The sequence below is a fragment of the Callorhinus ursinus genome, unplaced genomic scaffold (assembly GCF_003265705.2).
Source record: "Callorhinus ursinus isolate GAN/ISIS: 27379988/994484 unplaced genomic scaffold, GSC_fseal_2.0 scaffold23, whole genome shotgun sequence".
In the NCBI taxonomy this organism is placed as follows: Eukaryota; Metazoa; Chordata; class Mammalia; order Carnivora; family Otariidae; genus Callorhinus; species Callorhinus ursinus.
The window spans coordinates 26,834,816-26,859,388 of record NW_027397085.1 but is presented as its reverse complement, the minus strand read 5'-3'; the positions used below and the strand labels follow the sequence as shown (position 1 = coordinate 26,859,388).

General features: G+C 41.9%; 1 protein-coding gene and 1 long non-coding RNA gene across 4 annotated transcripts in view; one reads left to right on the top strand and one right to left on the bottom strand.

Moving 5' to 3' along the window:
• The window catches only part of DIAPH1 (diaphanous related formin 1), a 108,217-nt gene that overhangs the window by 52,434 nt on the left and 31,210 nt on the right, over window positions 1-24,573 (bottom strand). For all 3 annotated transcript variants that reach the window (XM_073905545.1, XM_025852279.2, XM_025852283.2), the window contains 12 exons: window positions 24,303-24,389; window positions 23,221-23,284; window positions 21,970-22,109; window positions 20,632-20,740; window positions 19,571-19,681; window positions 19,279-19,397; window positions 18,532-18,648; window positions 17,802-17,917; window positions 17,226-17,290; window positions 15,790-15,969; window positions 14,276-15,058; window positions 13,308-13,422 (listed from right to left, as the gene is read on the bottom strand). In XM_073905545.1, the coding sequence (XP_073761646.1) occupies window positions 13,308-13,422; window positions 14,276-15,058; window positions 15,790-15,969; window positions 17,226-17,290; window positions 17,802-17,917; window positions 18,532-18,648; window positions 19,279-19,397; window positions 19,571-19,681; window positions 20,632-20,740; window positions 21,970-22,109; window positions 23,221-23,284; window positions 24,303-24,389 (2,006 nt within the window). The remainder of the gene's footprint in view (window positions 1-13,307; window positions 13,423-14,275; window positions 15,059-15,789; window positions 15,970-17,225; window positions 17,291-17,801; window positions 17,918-18,531; window positions 18,649-19,278; window positions 19,398-19,570; window positions 19,682-20,631; window positions 20,741-21,969; window positions 22,110-23,220; window positions 23,285-24,302; window positions 24,390-24,573) is intronic.
• LOC141374908 (uncharacterized) lies at window positions 415-24,377 on the top strand. The gene is made up of 3 exons (XR_012382112.1): window positions 415-450; window positions 1,325-1,439; window positions 24,256-24,377. It is a non-coding gene; the product is annotated as an uncharacterized lncRNA (long non-coding RNA).

Genomic DNA, 24,573 nt, shown 5'->3' with positions numbered 1-24,573 from the left:
TTTGCTGTGTCTCACCTAAATCGCGAGTAAACGGCACATTTCTAAGCTATTTTCAGTAACAAAGGATCCTAGAAACATCCTCCATTTCAGTCAGGGTCCTGGGAGGGGAAGTAACAGGGTAAGAGCCTAACAAAGAGAACAGATGGAATAAATACCCAGCCCCCAGCCTGAGTCTGCAATGGCAGCAGCTGGTTTTCTTCGTCATACTGCTGTTTTTTTCCCTTCTTTGTTCCTAATGTGAAAGCCAGGAAAGGGTGGGGAAAGAGGGGGGAGAAGGGGTGGGGATGAGGGCAGGATCGTCATCCTGTTACTGAAAGTCACCTGATACTCTCCTCCAATCCCTAGTTTCTGACCTCACAATCTGGAACCTGAGCCAAAATAGCTCAACTGCGCACACCCCGTGGCTGAAAAGAAGAATGCAAGCAGAAGAGGAAAAGAGGGTGAGGAAAAGCGAGTCACTCTTCTTTGAAGGATTTCAGCAGTTTTTCTTTCCAAGAGGAAATTTAAACACACACATATCTTATATTCTAATCAAATAAATAACGAAAGGAACAATCACTGACTCTAAGAACAGAGTTGGGATTACCATAGGATCAGGAAGGAAAGATTCCATCCCACATTGCATACATAGGGTTACCAAAGTCCTTCTCTTGTATAACTGGGGTTCCTTCACCCAAGGATGCTGAGAGAAGAACAAATAGCTTTTTAAATTGGAATCTGATTTTTCAAAGACAAGCAGGCTAGGATCATTACGAGGAGTGAAGTACAGATGCTGTTCCCTGCTCTCTAGCACTGGATATTAGCATTCTGCTTTGTAAACATTCATTTTTTAGGTGCAAGCACTTCTCTAAAAACCCCTTTTTAAAGCATTCTGGCCAATGGCAAACTTTCTTCTTAGCCTTTTGTTCTTCCCATTAAAAAAATAAAATGACAGGGGCACCTGGACGGCTTAGTCAGTTAAGTGTCTGCCTTCAGTTCAGGTCATGATCCCAGAGTCCTGGGATCAAGCCCCAGGTAAGGCTCCCTGCTCAGTGGGGAATCTGCTTCTCCCTCTCCCTCTGCCATTCCCCTTGCTTGTGCTGTCTGGCTCTGTCAAATAAATAAATAAAAATCTAAAAAAAAAAACAAAACAAACAACAGTAAGACAACCACATTATAGAGAAACTGAAGGAAAAGAAATCTAGCACCGTAACAAATTCTGTTAGAGTATTCTGGTATATTCCCTTCCAATCTTTTACCTCTGCACTTTTTCTGTAAAACACAATTGCCATGAGGGTTGTACATAATAGTATCCTGCTTTTCCTGCCTAACACTCTATCCTCAGCACTCTTCGAAAATGCTCTGAAGTTGAGGTGCCGGAATTCTACAACAGTTACAGTGTACTAAGTTCTACAGCAATTATCTCCAGAACAAGAACTGAGAAGCAAGAAAAAAATGAGGTAGGTCACCCCTTGCCTTTGAAGACCATATCCCTCTATGAAGTAGCATCCCTATGCTAGTGATACAAACCTCTGCTCCCGCTTGGGAATATAATGCTCCAGAAGCAGGCCAGATGTCCAGAAGGGCCCAGAGCAGAACATTTCAAGTCTCTCTTCTCAACACCACGATGGCTGGAAGGCTCCAGTAGGAATTGCCATACATTTAGAGTTGGTGTATTCAATCATTTATTACATAAGAGAGTTTGCAGGGAAAACAGGGAGAACAAGAGGATACACAGGCATGCTAAGTTGCTGCAGCTAGCGTTTCAAAAAAGGGACATTATTTCATTACCATAGTTTTGGTTTCATCCTAGTCTTCCTTAGAAAAGCGATGCATGCTTATTGAAAAATTTAGGATTTTTTTTAATGAGGAAGATCTCTATGTACTGATATGAAAAATCCCCATGACACAGAAGGTACAGAACAATACAGATAGTATGTTACCTTTGGTAAGGGGAGGGAGGATACGAATCTCTATTGGTATTTGCTTACAATTGCGTTTTTAAAAAAAAAAAACATTAAAAGCGGGGCGCCTGGGTGGCTCAGTCAGTTAAAGCATCTGCCTTCGGCTCAGGTCATGATCCTGGGGTCCTGGGATCGAGCCCTGCATCGGGCTCCCTGCTCCACGGGGAGCCTGCTTTTCCCTCTTCCTCTGCCCCTCCACCCGCTTGTGCTCTCTCTCTCTTTCTCTCAAATAAATAAATAAATAAAATCTTAAAAACAAAACAAAACATTAAAAGCATAATCAAGAAACAAACACAATGACCTCTAAGGGTCGGGGGGAGCGCTGGGATGGTTAACCCATAGGGTAGCAATAAGCGTTCTTTATACCATCTTGACTTTTCAACTACCTAGATTACCTATGCAGAAAAACAGGTAACAGAGAAGCAAAAAGCCCAGAGGAATCACCTTGTGGTGGAGACATGCTCCCATATTTACAGAAAAGTAAGTTCAAATCCAACAATTCCTGAAGCATATAAGGGATGCTGAGAATAGTGCTGTTCCCCTGAGGCAGCTGCTTTGGGCTCCAGTAAGTAGCAGCCTGAGAGCATTGGATCACCCACTCTCCTGCTTATCCCAAAGCCCAGCTCTGCTCTTGACATTGCCTAGACATCCCATTTCTCCTCCTCCATACATCTCTGATCCCTACTCCACATGGTGAGGGACTAACTGAACAAGAACAAGAGTTACATCTGCACAGCTGAAGCCCCTTCATCATGATTTGGACATCCTGATCTCACACAACTCCATCTTTGTTGTACAGCCCGAGAGATCTCCCATCATCTGCCCTCCACCCATCCTTTCCAGCCTCATCAGTCTCTAAGTGGTTCCCAGCTACTTCACAGACTCCAGAGAACCTCTTCAGAACATCCTTCGAAGATGCCTAACAAGACCTGGCCAAGAAGATGGCAAGAGAAGAATTTTGTAAAAACAAGTGCCCCTGAAGTAGAGCCTCCAAAATGTTAGCAGTCAATAGAAAATGTCAGACTGCCCACTAACTGATCCTGTAGGATCTCCATAAAAATAAGGATAATACTTATCCAATGCCTACTCTCAGAAAGACATCAAAACGTTATCACGAGATAAAGCAGAGCAGCTTCCAGACCATGGCAGAGAGGAGGAAGACAGTGAGCAGAAAATGGAAAAAGAAATAAAAACGGAAGCCGTGGATCAAGCCAGGTTACTGTACCTACCACAAACTTACATGAGGTACTTATTAGAAAACCTCTCTTCCTACACTCCCTGCAACTTCGACTCTGGACGAACAGCCCAAGAATTTATACCTTTAACAAGCTCCTTATGTAATCCTTACACACACCAAAGTTGGGAATTGCTGACAGAAACAGACATGTAAGTGTAGGGACTGACTTCAAGATGACAGAAATTTATACAATACTGACACCCTTAACTGTTTGGCTGAAGTTAACTGGCCTTGGCAGACAAGGCCACTTAAAAGTCATTTTATCAGATATCAAATCTGAAATCTGCAGATAATGCTGGATGGTACCATGGGCTTAAAAGATACAGTTTCAGTCTATGTATGTCAAGAAGAGTACTACAGGCACACACTGAAGTTTGCATAGTTAGAAAGAGGCTCTAAAACAGGGATTATCTTGGGATAGTTAGGAGTTAACAAATGATACAAAAGGGTTGACAGTAAAAACCTTTTTGCACCAGCAAACTCTACCCAAGGTAGGTCGGGCAATTCCCTCCAAGGAAACGAATTCAGTATATGGTCTCTGGGAAGTTATGTGTTTATCATCAGCAGGGAGTTCTATTATGTGCTTCAAGGAGCTATTCAGTAGAGACAGAGATGGGATTAGGAATATGTATATCATGGGGTTACAAATATGTATATAATGAACTACCAAGCTGGTAAAAAACAATTTTCTCTTTAAGCACTTTAAAAGGAAGGCTATGCTTTCATGAAGTTATCAGACTAAAACAAAAAGGAAAACATTTTCCAGCCTCTGTGCCCTCCAAAAAATACAAATGTTGCTCCTATTAAAGATACTAGCTGCAAGGGGGGGACCCTTTTGGAAAACAGCAAGCTACAGCTTCCTGTCATAATTTCACTGATCAGTCCTCCAAATGAATTTCCTGACAGATAGAGGGCAGCATAACATGCAGTTGGTATTTGAAACCAACAGAGGTTGTCTCTCTCTAACGTGACTGCATCATTCCCAGACGTAACAATGACACATCTAAAACAGAAGAGATCCATGTGCCATCTGGTGGTGAAAAGGAGAAAGTGCACACTGCAGATACTATCAAATTCCTCAGTTTAGAAAGAATTAAAGTTTAATTATCTTATCTGATGACACCCTTCCTAAATCTCCACCAGTAAGTCTTCTGTGGAAACTAAACCAGCAACCTTCATGCAAAAGTTTTACAGTTTTGCATCAGTGTAGCTCTACCCCCAAACACTAGTTGTAAACAAGCAGCAATTTCTAATGCCTGACCTCAGTGCAGGGAAAAAGAATGAAATTCAGACCAAAACAAAGAAAACATTACAAGAATTGTTTAGCAAACAATCAAAACAGAAGAGTTTCAGCTGATAAACAGGTAACACCAAGACAGCTTATGCAAGCAAAACAAAGAAAAAAAACATAACAAGACCAGAAGTTTCAAACTAAGAGCATCTTTAGGTAAATCTGTCTCATTTTATAGATGAGGAAAAAGTCAAGGCATGATGGAAAATTCTGGTGCAATCTCATTAATGGTCAGATTAAAACAAGGTATCAGTTTCCCCTATCAGATGTTACAATAAGTAATTTTTTTTAAAGATTTTATTTATTTATTTGACAGAGAGAGAGAAAGCAAGAGAGTGGCAGAGGGAGAAGGAGAAGCAGACTCCCTCCCTGAGCAGGGAGCCCGTCTTGATCCCAGGACCCGGAGATCACAACCTGAGCCAAAGGCAGATGCTTAACCACCTGAGCTATCCAGGCACCCTACAATTTCTTATTTTTGATGGAAGGGCAAATTGGTACAATCCTATACCCAGCAATAGGGGCCCCAAAATTTTATTTTTAAGAATTCATTATGCAGAAATGCAAGAATACAGAGATAAATATGATTCTTCCTGCAGCACTGCTTATAATATAAAAATGGTAACTTCTCAGTAAGGGATCAACTGTATACATTTACATTGCATTTGAAAAAATACAACTATCCATCAGAGGGGTGCCTAGGTGGCTCAGTCGGTTAACCATCTGATTCTTGATTTCAGCTCAGGTCATGATCTCAGGGTCCTGGGATCAAGCCCCACATGGGGCTCTGCACTCAGCAGGGAGTCTGCTTGAGATTCTCTCTCTCCATCTTCTTCTGCTCTCCCCACAACTGTGCTCACTCTTTCTCTCTCTACAATAAATAAATCTTTAAAAAAAAAGTACTAACTATCCATTAGAAATGAGGTACATCTCTATGTTACGATAGCAAGAGGTGCTGAATCGTGTTAAGCAAAATGCAGAATGTATATCTACCACATGGAATCACAAAGATTACATTAAAAATATGTGTATACTCTCATATTTCTGTCATTTTATCTTTATTCCCCTGCCCCTTAAATTTCCAGTAAGGTTCTATGAAAATTTCCCACATTTCCACACAAAGAAAAGGATTTCGTTCATTCCTTTATTAGAATAATACATATGCAGGTGAAAGGTATGTTAACCATGGTCACTCCAGGCAAGGAGAGGGAGATTTTTTAATTTTATATTTTTAATGTACTCTATGCATTTGTTGAAATGAAGTACAGGAACTGGCTTAAACAGGACCATGGTAAGAGAGAGGAAAATAGAGAGTGGGTACAGTAATGGTGGAAGTCCACAGAAGTGCCTTTTCCAATGGCTTCAGTTTTCTCAGTGAAGTAGGAGGAAGACATGCTCAACTGAGAATGAAGATGAAGGAAGAGTTGGGTCTTTGAAGACAGAAAAAGTGAAATAATAATTTAGGAGAATGGGAAGCTGAACAGACATGTAATGTTTAATATCAGATTGCCTGGCAGGATCGAGGGGCATGTCACAATGCAAACTGAGCAGATGGGAGCCAGAATCAAGAACGGCCAGTGAGGTAGGAGAATAAGTAACAGCGTCTGCTGTCCTGAAAGCCAAGTGGAGAAAGTCTATCCAGGAGGACCAGGTGTTTGTTGTTTTTTTCAGCCACGTTCACTTGCACAGCTACCTGTGCAGGGTGCAGAAAGACTGTCGTTTTTTTGCCCATCAATTATGATGAAATCAGAGAGAAGTAATGGAAGGGGAAAACACTGAAGAGAGTGATTATCATGATTAACCACAGAATTTTAGCTGAGGAGGAGAGTGAAGTCATCAAGGAGCAGAAACACAGTGAAAGGTGGTAGGACAAATGGACTGGATGTCTCAGTGGGGCTGGAGGACTAAGGCAGTCAGGGTCCTAAAGAGAGAAACGTAAAAAGCTAGAACATGGGTGGCATGAAGTTAAGATTGGAGAAAGGCTGCAGTTGAATGGGTAAGGTAAGGGAGAAGACAAAATCACTGGAAAAGAACAATTCAAGGAACTGTGAAGCCAGCATATTGGTAGGATTATGACCCTCTCGTGTAGAAATTGCTAAGAACTAAGGTGGAAGTGGTCATGGAGTACCGCCAAGAGCGGCCACAGCTAACTTGGCTAAGGAATAAGGAGTAGCTCGGGATGTCAGTAGATGATTGGCACTAAGAGAGGAACTGGGTGATGTCATTTGATGTCATGAGATACAAAATTACGGGGTTTTAGCAAAGAGAAAGGTGGAATGATCTGAAAGTGGCAATAAACAACAAAGAGGACATCTTCACCATCTCTGGGTCCCAGTTCATTGGGATGAGGTTTATGGGCGAAAAAATCCCACCGCACTCGAGGGCAAGAAGGAAAGCAGTGTTGAGGGAAAGCCAAGTCTCTTTTAGATCAACAAGGTGAAATTGATGTCAGAGGAGATTTTTCTAGTAATGGAACATGAATTCCAGAGGTCACAAAGAAGAGGATCACAGGGAAAAAAAAAAGACCCTTCAATCTCGGGGGAAAGAAGGGATTGCTTCCCCACCACAGGCTCCTCTTGAAGCCTGAACCAACTCAGGGAGGATCAGAGGGGGAGACTGATTAGGAGATAGAAAGAGCTTTATGGGGATTCGAGTATGGGATACGAGGGTGACCTGGAAGTCTGGGGCTCCCTACAGGAAGTAATATGAACCAAGATAAATAAGCTAATATTAGATCCAATGAATTCGAGGCAAATAGTGATGGAAAGGTTGGGATTAGAGATGGGTGTGTTTGTGGGGGGGGGTAGGTTATTTTTTATACCCCTGATGAGGGGGAAAGGACAATCCAAATACACAGGGCTCCTCATAACCCCAGGTGATAGGAGCAGATTTAGGTCTTTTATTTTTTTGAGAGAGAGAGAGAGAGTGCGCATGTGCACTCGTGCAAGCAGGAGATTGGGGGGGTGGGCAGAGGGAGAGGAAAAGAGAATTAAAAAAAAAAAAAGATTTATTTGAGAGACAGAGAGAGAGAGACACACACAGTGAGAGAGGGAACACAAGCAGGAGGAGTGGGAGAGGGAGAAGCCCGCCTTCCGCTGAGCAGGGAGCCTGATGTGGGGCTCGATCCCAGTACTCTGGGATCATGACCTGAGCCGAAGGCAGATGCTTAATGACCGAGCCACCCAGGTGCCCCAAGAGAGAATCTTAAGCAAGGCCCACGCTGGGCACGGAGTCTGACACAGGGCTCAATCTCACGACCCTGAGATCATGACCTGAGCTGAAATCAAGAAGTCGGACACTTAACTGACTGAGCAAATTCAGGTGCCACGGATTTAAGTTTTTTAAATCACAAGGAAGTACCATCTGATATAATGGAACTTCCCAAACACTTTGCACTAATAGTCTGATCCTACTCAGAACCCAAGACTATTAGTAATTAAAAGACAACAATCCTAACAAATATTCACTTGAATAGCACAAGTCCTTATCCTATACACTTGAGAAGATTAAGGAACTGATGGAACAGACATCTTTCTGTCAAGAGACTCACTGAGTAAGGTGGAGCATGTTGAGCTCTAACAAAATCTTGTTTCAAGGGGTTAAAGTTGCAGAAACTGTAAAGATTCACTTGTACACTTCCTGATAAAGATCCAACTGAAGGAGTGCCACCTAGTGGACAAAAGAGGATCACAGGGAAAAGAAAAAAGACCCTTCAATCTAGGGGGAAAGAAGGGATTGCTTCCCCACCACAGGCTCCTCTTGAAGCCTGAACCAACAAAGCTCTGGGAGAGCAACAGATGGTTGTTGCCAACAGTTCTGACTTATGGGACAAGAGCACAAACCTTGGGATCTTGACGCACAGTCAAATCCTAACTAGAATATGGTTATTATTTATGAAATTCTTAGCTCCTGCTCAAGATCTTACTTTTTAGCCAGAGTTCTAAGTTACTGCTGAAAATCACTTGGAGAACTGTTCTGATACTCACAGTTCCCACAATGCACCTCATACTTAAACAGGGAGAGGGTCTAACACTACATATTGACCAATGCACACCTACTGAGGGTAACTTGTGGATCTTATGAGTGCAAAAGGTTTTTGGAATGAATAAACCTAAAAAGGAAAATGCCACTGTACTTAGTACAACAGTTATCATTTCCCACACAGTTTTAAGAGGTACTATTTTTCATGAGATCATGTCATCAACAAGAGAGTCAGAGTTAGAAGAAAAGCTGAATGAAAAACTAGTTATTTTATTCATACAAATAATGACCTCAATCACCAGTGATGAAAATGCTCCCCAGAAAAGGATGAAAAAAAAATTAGTTTAACTACTAAGCATGTTCCTAAGGAATTCAAGAGAGAGAGTCAACAAAGAGACTATGATAAAAGACTCCTTGCTGATCACCATAAGGATGGTGAGAAAGTGAAAAGGACCCCCAAGTTTTATAGTACTGCCTATCAGGTCTGAATTCATAATATTCCCTGACTAGGAATAAATTGATGGAGTAAATCTGTGATTTATAGGAAGTCAAGAGTTCAAAAACAAAAGACTAATCCTTAAGAGAGAAAAATGTGTAAGAGAACCTGTAGTATACATAGGAAGACTGGTTCCTCTCTCTGGGCCCTTCTCTTATTAAAAAGGCTCACACCTTCCTGAACCATAATGACGCAGTGGCTGGAGAACTGTGACTAGAGGAGGCAGATGTGAAGAGTAAGGTGGGTGTTCCCTCTAATGTCCATTCCTGGAGTAGATATACAGGAAGTTTTGGCTATCAGTAAAATATAAGGGGAATCCATCATGTCTAACAAATAACAGAAACTTGCGTTTAGCAAGTGAGAGAGGAAATAATGCAGCATTATGAAAACCTCCTGTCCAAATAACTTCCTCATCAAGTCTGGCAACTATTGCCCTGAAATCATCTAAGGAGAACTTCCACTATACTAGATAAGCAGGCCTTTTTTCTCCAACTGGGTTCGTTTTGCTACAGTTGAATGTACTACAATCAGAACATATTTCCTCTTCCTCAACCCTAAATATCCAGCATTTCACCTACTTTTCCTAATCTGCTGTTCCTTTTTTGTACTAAGAGTCACTGCCAGTTCAAGGACTGAAAGAGAAGTGCCTGAATGAATGAAGTGGTTGCAAAAGCCAGCATATCCCCTTCTTTCATCTTTTGTCTGGATCTAAGCTCCCAGAAGTTCTTAGGACAGGCACATATGCTTCTGGGAAGCAGAGGGCTAGAGAAAGGACTTTGGAGTCACACACTCCAGAGTCTGAATCCTGGCTCTGGCACTTACTATACAGCCTAGGAAAAGTTATTCAAGCTGTGTCTCTAATTCTTTATCTGAAGGACAGAATATTCATGGAGTGGTAATGAGTATTCATCTATCATTTATATCATCAATATTAAGACTGAATAAGAGACTTGGAAACTGAAACTGGTTACCTACTTGAAAAACAGGATTAAGGATAAAAATCTTCTGAAATTTTATACTGGACATGTTTAAAGTACCAGAAGCAAAAGCAACCTTGCTTTCATACTGAGGAGATGTGGGTCCTCTGAGCGCTCACCTCTGAAGTTGCTAGAGCCTGAATTTCCTTACCTGATAAAGACTTTAAGAACCCCAAAGCCTTTTTTACTGAAGTGTTTCTGGCTTGTTGTGAGCAAGGGGGCTATTGGGAAGTCTGCACTAAGTTTGCCAGCCTGAGCACCAAGAGAAGTAGTTCAAAACCACATCAGGAAAGACAATGGCAAATTAGTATGATCAAAGTGGGAGTTACACATGGCATGAGGTCCCTACAGAGCACTTCTGGCTGCCACCTGAGGCCCCTGCAAATGGTATTAAAGCAAGAATTTTGTTCCCAAGAGACACATTCAACAAACCCCAACACTCTAATACCTCTTGCAGCACCACAGATTTACAGACTAAAACAAAGGAAAAGAAAGCTGGTAAAGAGCAGCGCGTGGGTGGCTCAGTCATTAGGCATCTGCCTTTGGCTCAGGTCATGATCCCAGGGTCCTGGGATTGAGACCCACATCGGGCTCCCTGCATGGCGGGAAGCCTGCTTCTCCCTCTCCCACTCCCCCTGCTTGTGTTCCCTCTCTCTGTCCAATACATAAATAAATCTTTAAAAAAAAAAAAGGGTGCCTGGGTGGCTCAGGTCATGATCCCCGGGTCCTGGGATTGAGTCCCGCATTGGGCTCCTTGCTCAGCAGGGAGCCTGCTTCTCCCTCTGCCTCTCTCTCTCTGATGAAGAAATAAATAAAATCTTAAAAAAGAAAGCAAGCCGGTAAAGAGAGAAGGAAAAAATAAATCAGACAACATTAAAGTCAGGAAAACATTAAAAATCCAAAGAGGAAAGAATTTTTAAAAGGGGGAGGGAGGTCTTATTTGGGGGGGAAATGAGTAACAGACACAGCAAGGGCTACAAGCAGCAGGGAAGTTCTGTTGCATCTGAGTGCTGTGGGTCACTCAGAGTTGGGTAAACAGTAAATATTCAGGATTATACTTGACAGGAAAATTAAATCACTGAGATTAAGAATGTCTAGAAAACTGCTCATGATTTCGTAATTTTCGAGGGCACATCCCCTAGTGTTTCCTAATGGAAAAACGAGGAAATTAAGACAGAGTGCCAAGTTAACACCTGCAAGTGCTAACTGAAGCTAAAGATTTTAAAGCCTAGCTAGGAATTTCCTTCATCACAAGAGCAGCAATCTAGTAGTGCAGATTATTACTACCTGAAAATCAATACTCCACTAAACTAAACTAAGTCATACTCATTTTTTTTTCCAGATTAAGATATAGAGTTTTCTAAGAATAATTTGGGGAGTGGGGGAAAGCCAAGGCTGGTAGAAAGTTAAAACCTTCAAATGAAAAGAAAGTAGTTTCCAGGGCAGAATCTGAGAGCTAAGGGAGCATTAAAAAGTGTGGTTACACTGCTGAAAATGACAAAAAATGACACATGGTCTTCCTTGGGGATTTTTAAAACACTATCAATTCATAGCGGGAATAAAATGCCAAGGAAAATCACGAAAGTGCAGAAAACCTCACTATAATCACTAGTAATACAAATATACAGAGGAAGGGGGTGGCCAAGGTGGGAGGAAAGCCGCCTGGCCGGTATGCAGGTGCAGTGGTGCTCAGGGCACAGCTGAGAGAACGGGACTTATGCCACAGGCCAACACAGGGGTAGATTCTATGAACCTACAAATTAGGAAATCATTTGATTTTGAGTTTCTCTGTCAACTAATCGTCGCTGATATACCAGAATAGCCTAAGTGATCATTATCACAGGATTTTTCACTAAGCAGGTGGAAGTCAACCCCTTAGCTGCACTTTAGTTCAGCAGATGACAGTTCTTCTAGAGTACAAGGCCACTCCGCCCTGAGTGAAAGGCAAGAGGTCACGCTGGAGCCCAGCGATCTTATGCTCTCAGATAGACACACCTAACTAGGGGCCACCAAGGGCTCCTAGCAGTGTTAGGCTCCTTAACAGAACAAAGTGCAGCCTGCTTCCATCAGTTCACTTAAGGAAAAAATAATAAGTGCTTATTTACTGGGGATAGGGGAAGGGCAGACAGAAGAGGGGGAAATGCTCAAAAGTTGCACTTAATTTTCATCACTAGGGTCAAAATACACCTCAAAGGAAACAAAAAAAAAAGCTCTGAGATGGAAATACAAAATTATTAGGCTATAATTGTCATTAAATTCAAATACTGTATCCCTCGGGGGAAAAAACTACAAGTGCCCCGTCCCAACGCAGCACAAAACCACAAGAATTAGGAAGTGAAGAAAGAAGAGGGCAAAACAGATCAGCTCTTCCAGAACAAAGGGGAAGATATGAAGGTGAAGAAGAAAAGCAAGACTTTATTAAAAAAAAAAAAAAAAAAAAAAAAGGACCAGAAGGTCCTTGGATCTGGTCATTTGACCTTGGGCAAGTTACCTATATTCAGTTCAAGCATGCTACAGAATGGAGATAATACACAAGCTGCTTATCTCTTAAGGCTTCTTGGCCGGTCCAAGAAATAATATGTGTTAAAGCACTTGGAAGACTATAAAACACAACAGTAATGTAAGGTCATGGTATTAAAATACTTAAGGTGTCCCCTGCCTTCCAAAGAAAGAACACCTAAGCTTTGACTTAAACTTAAAACAACTGTCTATGCTGTCAAACATCACAGCTACTGGTCCTTCTAGACTCTTAAAAAAAAAGAGAGAGAAGATAAATCAATCCCTATCTCTTCTCAGTTTTCTAAAGAGAAATTCCTTTACATCTGTTACATCTTTTCTCTAATGTTCAAGATACCCAATTAAAAGGCTCTTCTGTATTCTTACCTTTTGAAGCTGGAGGAGCAAAGGGCCAGGAAGAGGAAAGCATCAGATATTGAAAAGAAATGAAGAAAAGAAAAAGAATCACACATGGTTGTTATTGTAGACAGTCACTCAACCACCTAACCTGTTAAAGACTGGCCCAACCCTTATTAAGTTTGTAGGTCTGGGATGGCACCTTAAAGACAGTGCCAGAATCCGTTCAAGAGTATTATCAAAATGGGGCCCATAATGAGCTTCATGTCACCTTAATCTCATATCCCCAACATGTTATACTGATAAAAAATACCTACATGCCAAAAAATTGGGGAAGAAAAATACCAAAATGCAACAGTTTTCTTTTCCAACCCCAGCATCCCCAGAATACAAAAATATCTTAATTTCTTCCGAATGGGAAAAACCATCTCTCTTCAACCCTCACTCAGGGAAGGGAAAGGAATGGGAGACTCACTTAAAGGATACTCTAAGTCCTATACTGGACCTGTGCATGAAAGAGGAAGGTACTCACTCTTGGTCTGGGCAGAAAAGGTCAGAGTAAGTTTGGCGAAAAGTTCGTTGTTCTCAAAGCGGTCCTCCTTCACCTTTGTCCAGAAGCAGTCCTTAGACAGGTCCTCAGCAACAAACTGTGGATACGGGCAGGGTGTTAAGAGTTACTAACTGGAGCCCTGTACTTTCCATCCTAGAAAACTGACTAAGATGCAGAAGAGGTGGGTGGTGGTTCTGAGCAATGACTTACTAGAGTAAGACTAACAGGAGACACACAAGAGCTGTGCTCTGCATGGAAGGATCCGGACATAGTGCTCCCAGTTCATTCAAGAGCTAGGTTCACTTATGCTACTTATCCTCCTTCTAACCTCACATCCTCTAATTTTAGAAGTATTGAGGTTGTATTTCACATCTTCCCTTGTTCTACATTATATTCTCCCCATCAATTTGGCTAACTGACATACTTGCTCATTTTGTAAGTAAATCCTTAAGCTCCTTTAACTTGGTTTCTGGAAGCAGAAGGCCAAAGCAGAATCATAGGGGCCTCGAACAGAGTGGAAACAATACTGTGCTATGCACACATGTCCTCTATACCTCATTTATGGGGAAGAGGTAGGAGGGTGTATCCATAAATCCACAACTTTCAGATCAGCACTATTATCAACAGCTTGAAGACTGGTGAAATGACTATTATCAAACTGTGGGTTACTGTGGCACTCATACCCTCAGAGAAAAATCCAAAAACATTAACTTAAGGATATGTTTAGGTTTTGTAGCAGAGTAGAGGGCTCAAAGAATTCTCCAAAGTGATGTCTGGCACACAGAAGATGCCTAATTTGCGCTGAGTAAACATAAGCGTGAATGCAACCTGAAGACAGACAGATGCTAGCCATAAGAAACAGAAGCCCACCAGGGCATAAAATACAAAGTAGGAAACTAAATTGGCTTCTTAAGATATCTATTGAGGAAAAAACGGACAGAAATTCTCACCTTGGACCAGTTTGGCCTTCGGAGTTGCACCTCTGGCTTATAAAGCTTCTTTGGGGTTAATCCAAATGGCAGAACTGGGGCTGCAGGAACTCCAAATCCAAAAGGGGGAGGTGGAGGCACACCCATTCCGGGTGGAGGTGGAGGAATTCCAGGACCGCCAGGAAATGGAGGGGGTGGAGGGATTCCAGGACCACCAGGAAGAGGAGGAGGGGGAGGTGGCATTCCTGCTCCTCCAGGCAAGGGAGGAGGGGGTGGGGGCATGCCAGTACCCCCAGGCAAAGGAGGGGGTGGAGGGATACCAGTACCCCCAGGCAGAGGAGGAGGTGGGGGGATGCCAGCACCCCCAGGCAGAGGAGGAGGTAGGGGGATGCCAGCACCCCCAGGCAAAGGGGGTGGTAAGGAGATGCTAGCACTCCCAGGCAAAGGAGGAGGTGGGGGGATGCCAGCACCCCCAGGCAAAGGGGGTGGTACAGGGATGCCAACACTCCCAGGCAAAGGAGGGGGTGGGGGGATGCCAGCACCCTCAGGCGAAAGAGGGGGCAGGGGGACACTCCCAGGCAAAGGAGGGGGTGGTGGAGGAGGAGGAATGGTAGCACCTCCAGGAAGAGGAGGTGAGGTGGGTATGCTAAGCTCTCCTGGTAAAGGAGGGGCTGGGGGTGGAGTAACAGTGCCAGGAGTGGGGGGAACAGTAGCACTGCTAGGAGGGGCTACAGCAGTAACTGCAGCAGAAAGAGAAGTCATTTCTTTCTTGGCATCTTCCAGTTCCTTGGACAGCTTGGCAACCTAGAGGAACAACATCAATGGAAGTACTCTTCACTCCGCTTCAGGGACCACTGGGGTTGGAAACGACCTAAAAAATTACTTAATCCAGTTTTCTTTTTACACATGAAGACACTGAAAGGAGTCAGACAGATGAAATGATTCACCTAAAGTCACACTGATATTTAGTGGCAGAGCCAAGACTAGAATTCAGGTCTTCATGTTCTTAGTTCAGCATGCTTTGCATTAAGAAGGCAACTTCAACCTTTATGTTAAAATCTCCCTTTAATTAAAAAATGCAAAGTTCAAGTAAATCAAATATTCTAGTGAGATAAGCACATAAGCGATCAAGTTATCAGATATCACAGATCATTTAAATAACTAACTGCAAAGAGAGTGTGGGCATTCATCTGTCCAGAAATAGTTAAAGTAAGAGAAAATCAGCAAATATATGAAGACTTTTTTTGGATTTTACTCCTGAATTTATGAGATGACTTAGTTTTATTTCTGGGTACTACCGTGACTCCTTTTACTCTCTATACTGTTCGTATTTTCCAAATTTTCTATTTGTGTGTTACCTCAAAATGAGACAAAAAACAGTAAATGATTTTTAAAATATGCATCATTTAACTAGATCACCTATTGGTAGCTAAACCTTGCCTAGAAGTAAGATGACTGACTCCTGCTGCAAGACAGGCCCATCATGAGCTGCCGATGGCTTAGAGATCACTCTGCCTTCCCTGCTCAAACATTACCTCTCCTGTGAGCTGAGACACCTCTGCTTCCAAGTCCTGTTTCTCTGTGGCAATCTGCTGCTTTTCAGAATTCAATGCATCCTTTTCTCCCTGAAGATCCTGGAGCTTCTGCTCAAAGTCGCTCTCCATCTTTTTCATTTCTACCTGTAGCTCATGTCGGGCTGTTAACTCTGAGTCCAACTAAAGGAGAAAGGAATTAGGCTCTTAGTAAGCTCTAGAGGAAGAAGCAGAGTGTTATCCTCCCAAATTCACTGTTCTGTCCCAATCCTTTACAGAGCTCACTTTCCTAGGAAATGCCTGGGAAAAAAAGACCACCATAATTCTGAACTCAAAATCAACGTTAAAGTAGAGGGAACCAGGGATCATTTCCAGTCTATCTAATTTGGGGGGTTCTAAAAACAAACAAAACAAATGAACAAAAAAAGCAGAAATGAACTGATAAATACAGAGAACACAGAGATGTTTGCCAGAGGGAAAGGGGGTGGGGGATGGGCAAAATGGGCGAGGGGGAGTGGAAGGTACAGGCTTCCAGTTATGGAGTAAGTCACGGGGATGAAAGGTACAGCACAGGGAATATAGTGAACGGTACTGTAATAGTGTTGTGTGGTGACAGATGGTAGCTACACTCATGGAGAGCACAGCATAATGTATAGAGTTGCTGAATCACTATGCTGTGCTCCTAAAACTAATCTAACATTGTATGTCAACCGTATTTGGATTAAAAAACAAATAACAAATAGGGTGCCTGGGTGGCTCAGTCGGTCAAGCATCTGACTCTTGATTGCAGCTCAGGTCATGATCTCAGGATTGTGAGATTGAGCCCTACGTCAGGCTCTGTGCTCAGCACAGAGTATGCTTAAGATTCTCTTCCTCTCCCTCTGCTGCTCCCCTCCACCCCCAACCCCGCACTTGAACTCTCTGTTAAAAAAAAAAAAAAAAAAAAAAGGCAAAATGACAACAAACCTAAAATTTGTAAAGAAATTTCACATTGTTAAGACATTTACACCAGAGCAGCTATGGTGTACAATCCCAGCAGCCTCTAGGAGCAAAACCCTATCGACCACAATAGAAGTCCTAACAACTGAAGAGAAAAAAAGAATTCAGACATATTCCAGTCCCTGTTGTTCTACTAGGGGTAAGAGCCTGAGATACCAGTCAAACCGTAAGAGCTGTCACTGTTAGACATGAGAGTCCATCTTTCATTCCTGTCCCTACCCAGGGGCTCAAGAACCGCGTACTACTAACTCCTCAGGATCACATCCATATTAGTTTCTCCAGTGACAAACCTATACCAAAAGGTTTCCCCTAGGAACTGCTACTGGGTGCTGAATGCTTGGAAAATATCACAGGTAACAGTTTCACATGTCAGAAAAAAATCATAATCCTTAAAAAGAAAAAAAGAAAGGCCTTCCATTTTTTTGATCTCTTATACACACCTTTTTTTCCAGTTCTGTAGCTTTGGCTTCAGATTTCTCCACCTTTGTTTTATCAATCATCTGATCTGAAAAGAAAGTCAGTAAGTGAAGCTCCCAATTCTCTTGTCTTTCCCACTACCTACACCCTTCAATATAACCAAAGGGCAGTCTTTTGTCCATTTGCTTATTTTTATTATCCTTCTTAATTTTCTACTCCAGACAAAGAAATAAATCTTTCAGTTAAGTTCAACATGCAATTTCTGAGTGCCTGTTATATAGTAAGGCCACCATGCTGGATGGCCTGGAGAGTGCCTACAACTGGTACTTAAGAATGTCTGAGACCAGCAGGAATCACAGATAATAGGTAAAGTCCCTTCAAACGGTGGGGTGATGTTTGAGTAGGGGTAAATTTTTAGATTTATGTAACAATAAACTAAAGGTCTGTATATCCCTAGCACAGAAGCTAGTTATCACCTAAAGACAAAAATGGAAATACCTAGGGACTAGAAAGATATCTTCTCTGAAAATTTCACTGGAAGAAAGATAAAAAATGAAAGGCAGAGCAATGTTTTAAGGAGCTAGATAGAATATACTTACCAATCAACCCCTCAATATCAATCTGGAGGTGCCGGCACTTGAAGTCAGGATCAGCCCCATTCTTGTGCAAAACTATCTGAGAAATACATTCTTCAATCAACTTATAGTACTGCGGTCTATGGAAGAAAGAGAAGAAGGTTATCAGGGGAAAACGAAAATATAATTTTCAGAAGCATTCAGGATCAGAAAAAGTTAACTGCTTTGATAACAGAGCGACATGAGGAGATGTGTTCCTAAAAAGACCTTTTCATAAAACTAACAGAAGAACGCTGCCATGCTAGGAAACTCGCTATTCTACGAGAGCTACCCCATCATCTTCAGATAATCAAAACCTGTTGCCATCTACCTCCTGGTGCTGATCATCTCCCATCTAAAACTCAGGCTTGATCCTTTCTGTGATAGATAGCACTACTGCTGAATCTCTACTTCTAGGCAACCTGGAACAACCTTAAACAGGTACCTCCCTTTGCTATCATCTTAACCCCACCTCACTTCCCCTCTCCAAAAAAAGGACATTTTACCTTATACACTCTGACCTCCTCCATAAGGATGCCTTTCAGTCAGATTAAAAGGACAACTGACAACTCCTTTTGTATCTGTGACTAAAAATGAACTGTAATCCTTGTCTTTGTCTCTTCTTTTTTCCTTTACAGACAGTCTTTGAATTTAAGGATTTTACTCTCTCTACTTAGGCTCAAATTCAATACTTTTCACAGGTATATCATCTTACCTGGCCTCATAGTCATTTCGGACCAAGAGTAAATGCTGCAGGATGGACAGAAAGTGTGGCTCTGCCTTTGAATCCTTTACTGTGTTTAAGAGAATCTGGAAGACATCACTGAAGTCAGTAAAAAAGGGGAAGAGGCTAAGGAAAGCATATATTTAGAAACCATGTTTGACAGGTGGATGGCCCTACTCTTGGCAAAAGTCACAAGATGCCACTTCTATTCTAACAGCTGCCTCTCCTGTAAACATTACCCCAAACTTTAAGCTCCATAAGCTTCCTTAGGCCAAGGGACCAGTGGGTTAGGTGGTATTATACACAGAGATAAAGGATTCTCAGTCCTTGGCTTGGAGATGAAGCAGTAGACAGAAGTGAAAAGGTAACTGCACACCAGTCACTTGTGTCAAATAGCAGTATGGAGCCAAACTACTCCCTCTGTCAGTCTCAGGGACACAGAGAAGAAAGTAAATTACAAGCCCACCCCTGACTTATGCATATTCTCCAAAGACCAGCTCTACACCTTAGTAAGCTAAGATTTCATGTTCTAGGAGGTCCATACTCATTTTGATAGGAACCCTCAGATCTCTGGTCCATGCTGAGGTAAAAGCCCACAGCAATCAAAAGATACCTGCCTCATCTACTGAGAAGACACACAGGCTGATGCCCTGCTCTGAGTCATCACCCCACACCATTCCATACAGGGATCTACACTGAATGTCTCATGTGTCTTGAACCCAGTTCATAAAAGGATATTCCATCTCCATTCGAATGTCATCCAGCCGTCCCTTTAGGTCATAGGAATCTTCTTCTCCTTGCTCATCAAACACATTTAGTTGCACTCTCATATCATCATTTTCAATCTCTCGAAGGTCCTGTCAATGACAAAAGTACAAGTCAGGGAACCCAGAAGTGTCCTATGCTGGCTAGAAACCCAAGCCTTTCAACCTGGTTCTTAAACTGAGAGCCAAAGTTATGCCAAAGATGATGGGGCTGTCAAAGCCCGCAGCACTTGGCGTGGCCGTCCTAATGAAGAGCTGCATCTCACCTGCAACACTTGATGTAGCCCCAAGCGCATCAGTTCACTTCGGATGTGCACTCGAAAGTCAAGTTCTTCAGCTGGTGTGATGAGAGCATTGATCAGCTGTAGGCAGCCCACCTAAAGTAAGAAAATTCGGCAGCATGTCATTGTAGACTCCTAGAGATCAAGATTCCATTCTCTTTACATGCATGCTGAGGGCCCCAAATGTAATGTAGAAGATGCAGTACAAAACTACAAGAACAACTTTCTAGTAGAGCAATAAGATTTGATTTGAGCCCAGGTCTGGAGAGCTCAGAGGTCTAAATGATTCCAAGGATTTGATGGGAGACTTTGTTCTCAGCCTTGGCTTCCCTAGCATATAAATAGATAGCATGCCTTTTCCCCATCTCATAATAAGGAAAGCTGCTCTTTCTCTGCCTTCTTTGAGAGAAGGATAATCATTTTCCCTTCAGAACAAATCCTGAAATATAAAACATATACAGACACAACTCATTTCATTGGACTTCACTTTATCACACTGCTCTATATAGTGTATTCTTTTTTCTTTTCTTTTTTTTTTTACAAATTGAAGGTCTGTGGCAACCCTGTGTCAGGCAAGTTTATCAGTGCTAATTTTCCAATAGCACTTGCTCATTTCTTGTCTCTGTGTTGTATTTTGGTAATCCTCAGAGTATTTCCAACTTTTTCATTATTGTTTGTTATGGTGATCTGTGATCAGAGATTATGACTTGCTGAAAGCTCATATGATAGCATTCTGAAGCAATAAAGTAATTAATTAAGATAGGTACACTGTTGTTGTAGACATAATGCTATTGCACACTTAACACACCATGATATAGAGTAAACATAACTTTTACATGCATAAAACTAGGAAACCAAAAAATTCATTTAACTCGTTTTATTGAGATACTGGTTATACTGTAGTGTTCTGGAAGCAAACCTGCAGTATCTCCAAGGTATGCCTGTAGCTGGGAACCATTCCATGTGTTCTATTACAAGGTCAAGTGAACCTAAGTCCTTCCATTTTGAATTCTATTCTTGGACACAGTTTCGGATGATACACTTGCCTTGAGTGCAATGGAGGTTCCACTTTTTAATCCATCCAACAATGGCTGGAAGCGTTCCACCTCATCCATCTCAGCTCTTTCTGTCATCGCTGTCAAAACCCTTTCATTCCTACCCAGGAGAAAGGAAAGGGAGAGAAATGTCCAGGTGCCCTGGCAGACAGGCACAATAGGTAGATTATACAGGGGCACAGATCAGTTAGAAAACAGAACATTATCAACTGTCCAAACTTCCAACATTATTCTCCTCATCACCTAGGGCTGGGGTCAGAATCTGGTGAAAGCTAAGGACAATCTCGTCAGAAAAATGTATTCCCTAAAACCCATTCCTAGACTCCTATCTATGGATACCAAATTAGAACACCTGTTCTATGGAGTATAAACTGCTATAACTTTTGGAGGAGTAGATAACAGTATCAGTTTTAAATGCACATAACATTTGGCTTACTTCTAAAAACCTATCCAACACAAATGCATAAATGTGAAAGAATATATGTACAAAAACATTCATTATGGCATCATTTGTAATAGTAAAACTTCTTATCACCTAGAGCAGGGGCCAGAATCTGCTAAGAAAAAAAAAATGTCTACCCAAAAAGTCTAGCAATGGGGAAATTGTCAAATGTTATGGGACATACATACTATGGAATGTTAAATAGCCACTAAAGATAAGGTAGATCTTTGTAAGTACCAACATAGAAAGATGTTCAAGATAACCGTTAAATTAAAAAAAAAAAAGGTGAAAAGAAATGCATGGTAATGATTTAGTTTTTATTAAACCAAACCGCTCCACAGCAATAAAAATCTATCCTATGCATGTGATTTGTTTTATGCACATAAGCCATCTTTCCTTAGTTCTAACATTCCACCTTTTGGAGTGACAGAAAGTATCTTAGAATCCAGGAAATACAATTTGTCTCTGCTAGAAAAAAAATCTGTAAGATTGTACCCAAGCCATCAACACTGGCTGCCTTTGCAGAAAAGGATTTACTTAATTTACTTAAATTTTACTTTATATGTTTCTATATTGTTTGAATTAAAAAAATAAAGTTGTGTTACTTCTGAATTAAAAAAAAACAAAGTAAAAGCAACCCCTGCCCTAGGCGATACAGACATTAACGGAGCTCTAGGAGACACTCTGCAGATTACTCCTCTGAGAAGCTCCAGTACGCTGAGGACAGCGCCAAACACCTCAGTCCTTAAACATTACGATTCAGTGTTCACGCCTTGGTCTTACCTAGTATTTAGGATAAAGTGGACACCCAAGCAACTCAATTTTCCTCTAGACTAGGGAAGATGGTCAAAAAGAGAATGGAGAAGAGCTATAACCCAGTCACATACATGTCCTCTGGCTGTGGTAAGATACAAAGAGCAGAAAGCAGCTTAGCTGCATCAATCATCATGTTGGGAACAGCCGGATCCATGGCTCTGACCAGCAGCAGGATACCTTCTTCTGTTTCCAGCATGGTTTTGATTCCAAACTGGCAGGGTAAGAACAGAGAAGGGAGGCTTAACGATGACAGCATCTAACCAAGGACAAAGGTAGGGGTGGTTATGGGTTGAATGGTGTCCCCTGCTAAATTCTATGTTGAAGTCCTAAGCCCCAATACCTTGGAATATGACCTTATTTGGAAATAGGGTCATTGGCAGATGTGATTAGTTAAGTGACAACAAGGTCATACTAGAGTAGGGTAGACCCTTAATCCAATATGACTGTTGTCCCTATAACAAGGAAACATGTCGACACAGACATGCACAGAAGAACACCACCTTGTGAACATAAAGGCAGACACTGGGGTGAGGCATCAAAAAGCCACAGAATGCCAAAGACAGCAAGCTACCAGAAGCCAGGAGAGAGGCATGGAACATACTCTCCTTCACAGCCCTCGGAAGGCCCCAATACTACCAACACCTTAATCTTGGATTTAGGGCCTCCAAGAACTGTGAGACAATAAATTTCTGTTGTTTAATACACAATTTGTAGTACTTTGTTATAGTAGCCATAACAAACTAATATAGGGGTAGACCTCTTCCCAGCATAGCTAAATGGAGCTGAATATAAATACAACACAATTTTATATTAGATACAACACAATTCTAGGTCTTCAGGAATAAAAATCTTTGATTCTTATATTTCTTTTAAATGCCCCTCGCATCCAATGGTGTGAGTAAATTGTAACAATGAGGAAGACAGATCTGCACTCCAGAACAAACAACTCTAAGACCCCTGAGTTTAAATGGAAGGAAGGAGGGAAGGAGGGAAGGTAGGCAGATTGATTCTACAGTAGGAACATGCAGAAAATAAAATAAATCTTCCCCAAACAATAAATACAGATCAGGAAATTCAAAAATTAGCAAAACAAAGTATAAAAAGAGGAAGGGAAGTGAGCCTACCTTCTGAAACAGACATCAGAACTGGGAAAAAAAGGTCCATAGAAACATACATATGTGGCAATCAGAAAGTTGTAATATTAAAAGGGAAAGCTACAAGTTCTGAACTTCATATCCCTAGGTCCTTTTTGGAGTTTGCCAATAGAAAAGAAAGAACAGGGGTCATGATGTGGGTTGGAATGAGAATGGGAAAAATCTCACCTTGTTGTTCATAAATGCTTTCAAGCAACGGATGATCTCATGCTTGTTACGGCTATCATAGCTCCTGTGTGAAGACATACTCCGTGAATTCCCTTCATTGTATACCCCTCTCCCATTTGACTTTTCAATCTTGTAAACACAGGTCTTCGGAACATCCCCAACTAGTAGCTGAGTGAATTCTAGCACAGAGCAATTTGCCCTGAAACACTGGCAAAAATAGGTAGTTGAGAGGGATCACCACCATTAGACCTTTGGTTAATCTTGCAATCCAAGAATTTAGTACTACATTAAAATCTTCTGTTTAACTCCCTCTAGGTTTCTTTTTTTTTGAAGATTTACTTATTTATTTGACAAAGAGAGACACAGTGAGAGAGGAAACACAAGTAGGGGGAGTGGGAGAGGGAGAAGCAGACTCCCCGCGGAGCAAGGACCCGATGCGGGGCTCGATCCCAGGACCCTGGGATCATGACCTGGGCTGAAGGCAGCCGCTTAATGACTGAGCCACCCAGGCGCCCCTCTCTAGGTTTCTAAGTGCTAAATTTGATCAGGATAATATCCCATCTATTACTGCTTGCCTCACTACGTCAAAGGTTTCAAGCCTGTCCATTCAGGAGGTATAGGCCCTATGTTTTGTTTTGGAAAGATTCCCAATAGAAAAGTCACTATGGGTTAGGTTGACTTCAAGGTAGCCTAAGAGTCCAAGATATCCCGAGAACTATTCCAACCCTGAAGATTGTCAGAAAGTTAGTCCCAAATTCATCAAGCGTATTATGAGACTTCTGAATGGGATATAACCCAGAACAGGTCCCAGGGGAGCTGTGGATGAACGCTGACCCCACTTCCAGATTGGGTAAGAATCTATGCTGGGAGACCCACAATCTTATGTGGTCCACAGCCTGTGTTATCCACTGTGTTCCTCTTCCCTTTGCTGTCATCACTCATCCTCTAGTTTGTCCAAAGACAAACCCTGTTCTCAACTAACAGCATATTCTCCTGGTCCACAATTTCTCATTTTAGTGCCATTTTCTCCTATAGAGCAAACAGCCAAGTCACCGGGAAGATGTCAAATTGGAAGTCCTCACCCAGGAGTCTCCTCTTTCTCATCATGGAGTCGTTTAAGGATGTCCAATAAAGAGGCCAGGCCCTCAGCACCAAATGTTTGCACCCAGCTGTAAGGAATCAACAGAGACAATGCAATATCAAATCAAATAAAATCAGTATTTATTCACCCAAACAAATTCTACCCTGGCAACTCTTTACTCCCAATCCAGAACTCTCATACATCCTGGCTCCTCTGATCTTCAATATCCACCAGCAAATCCTAACCTTGGGCTCTCACTGTTGTTACCACCT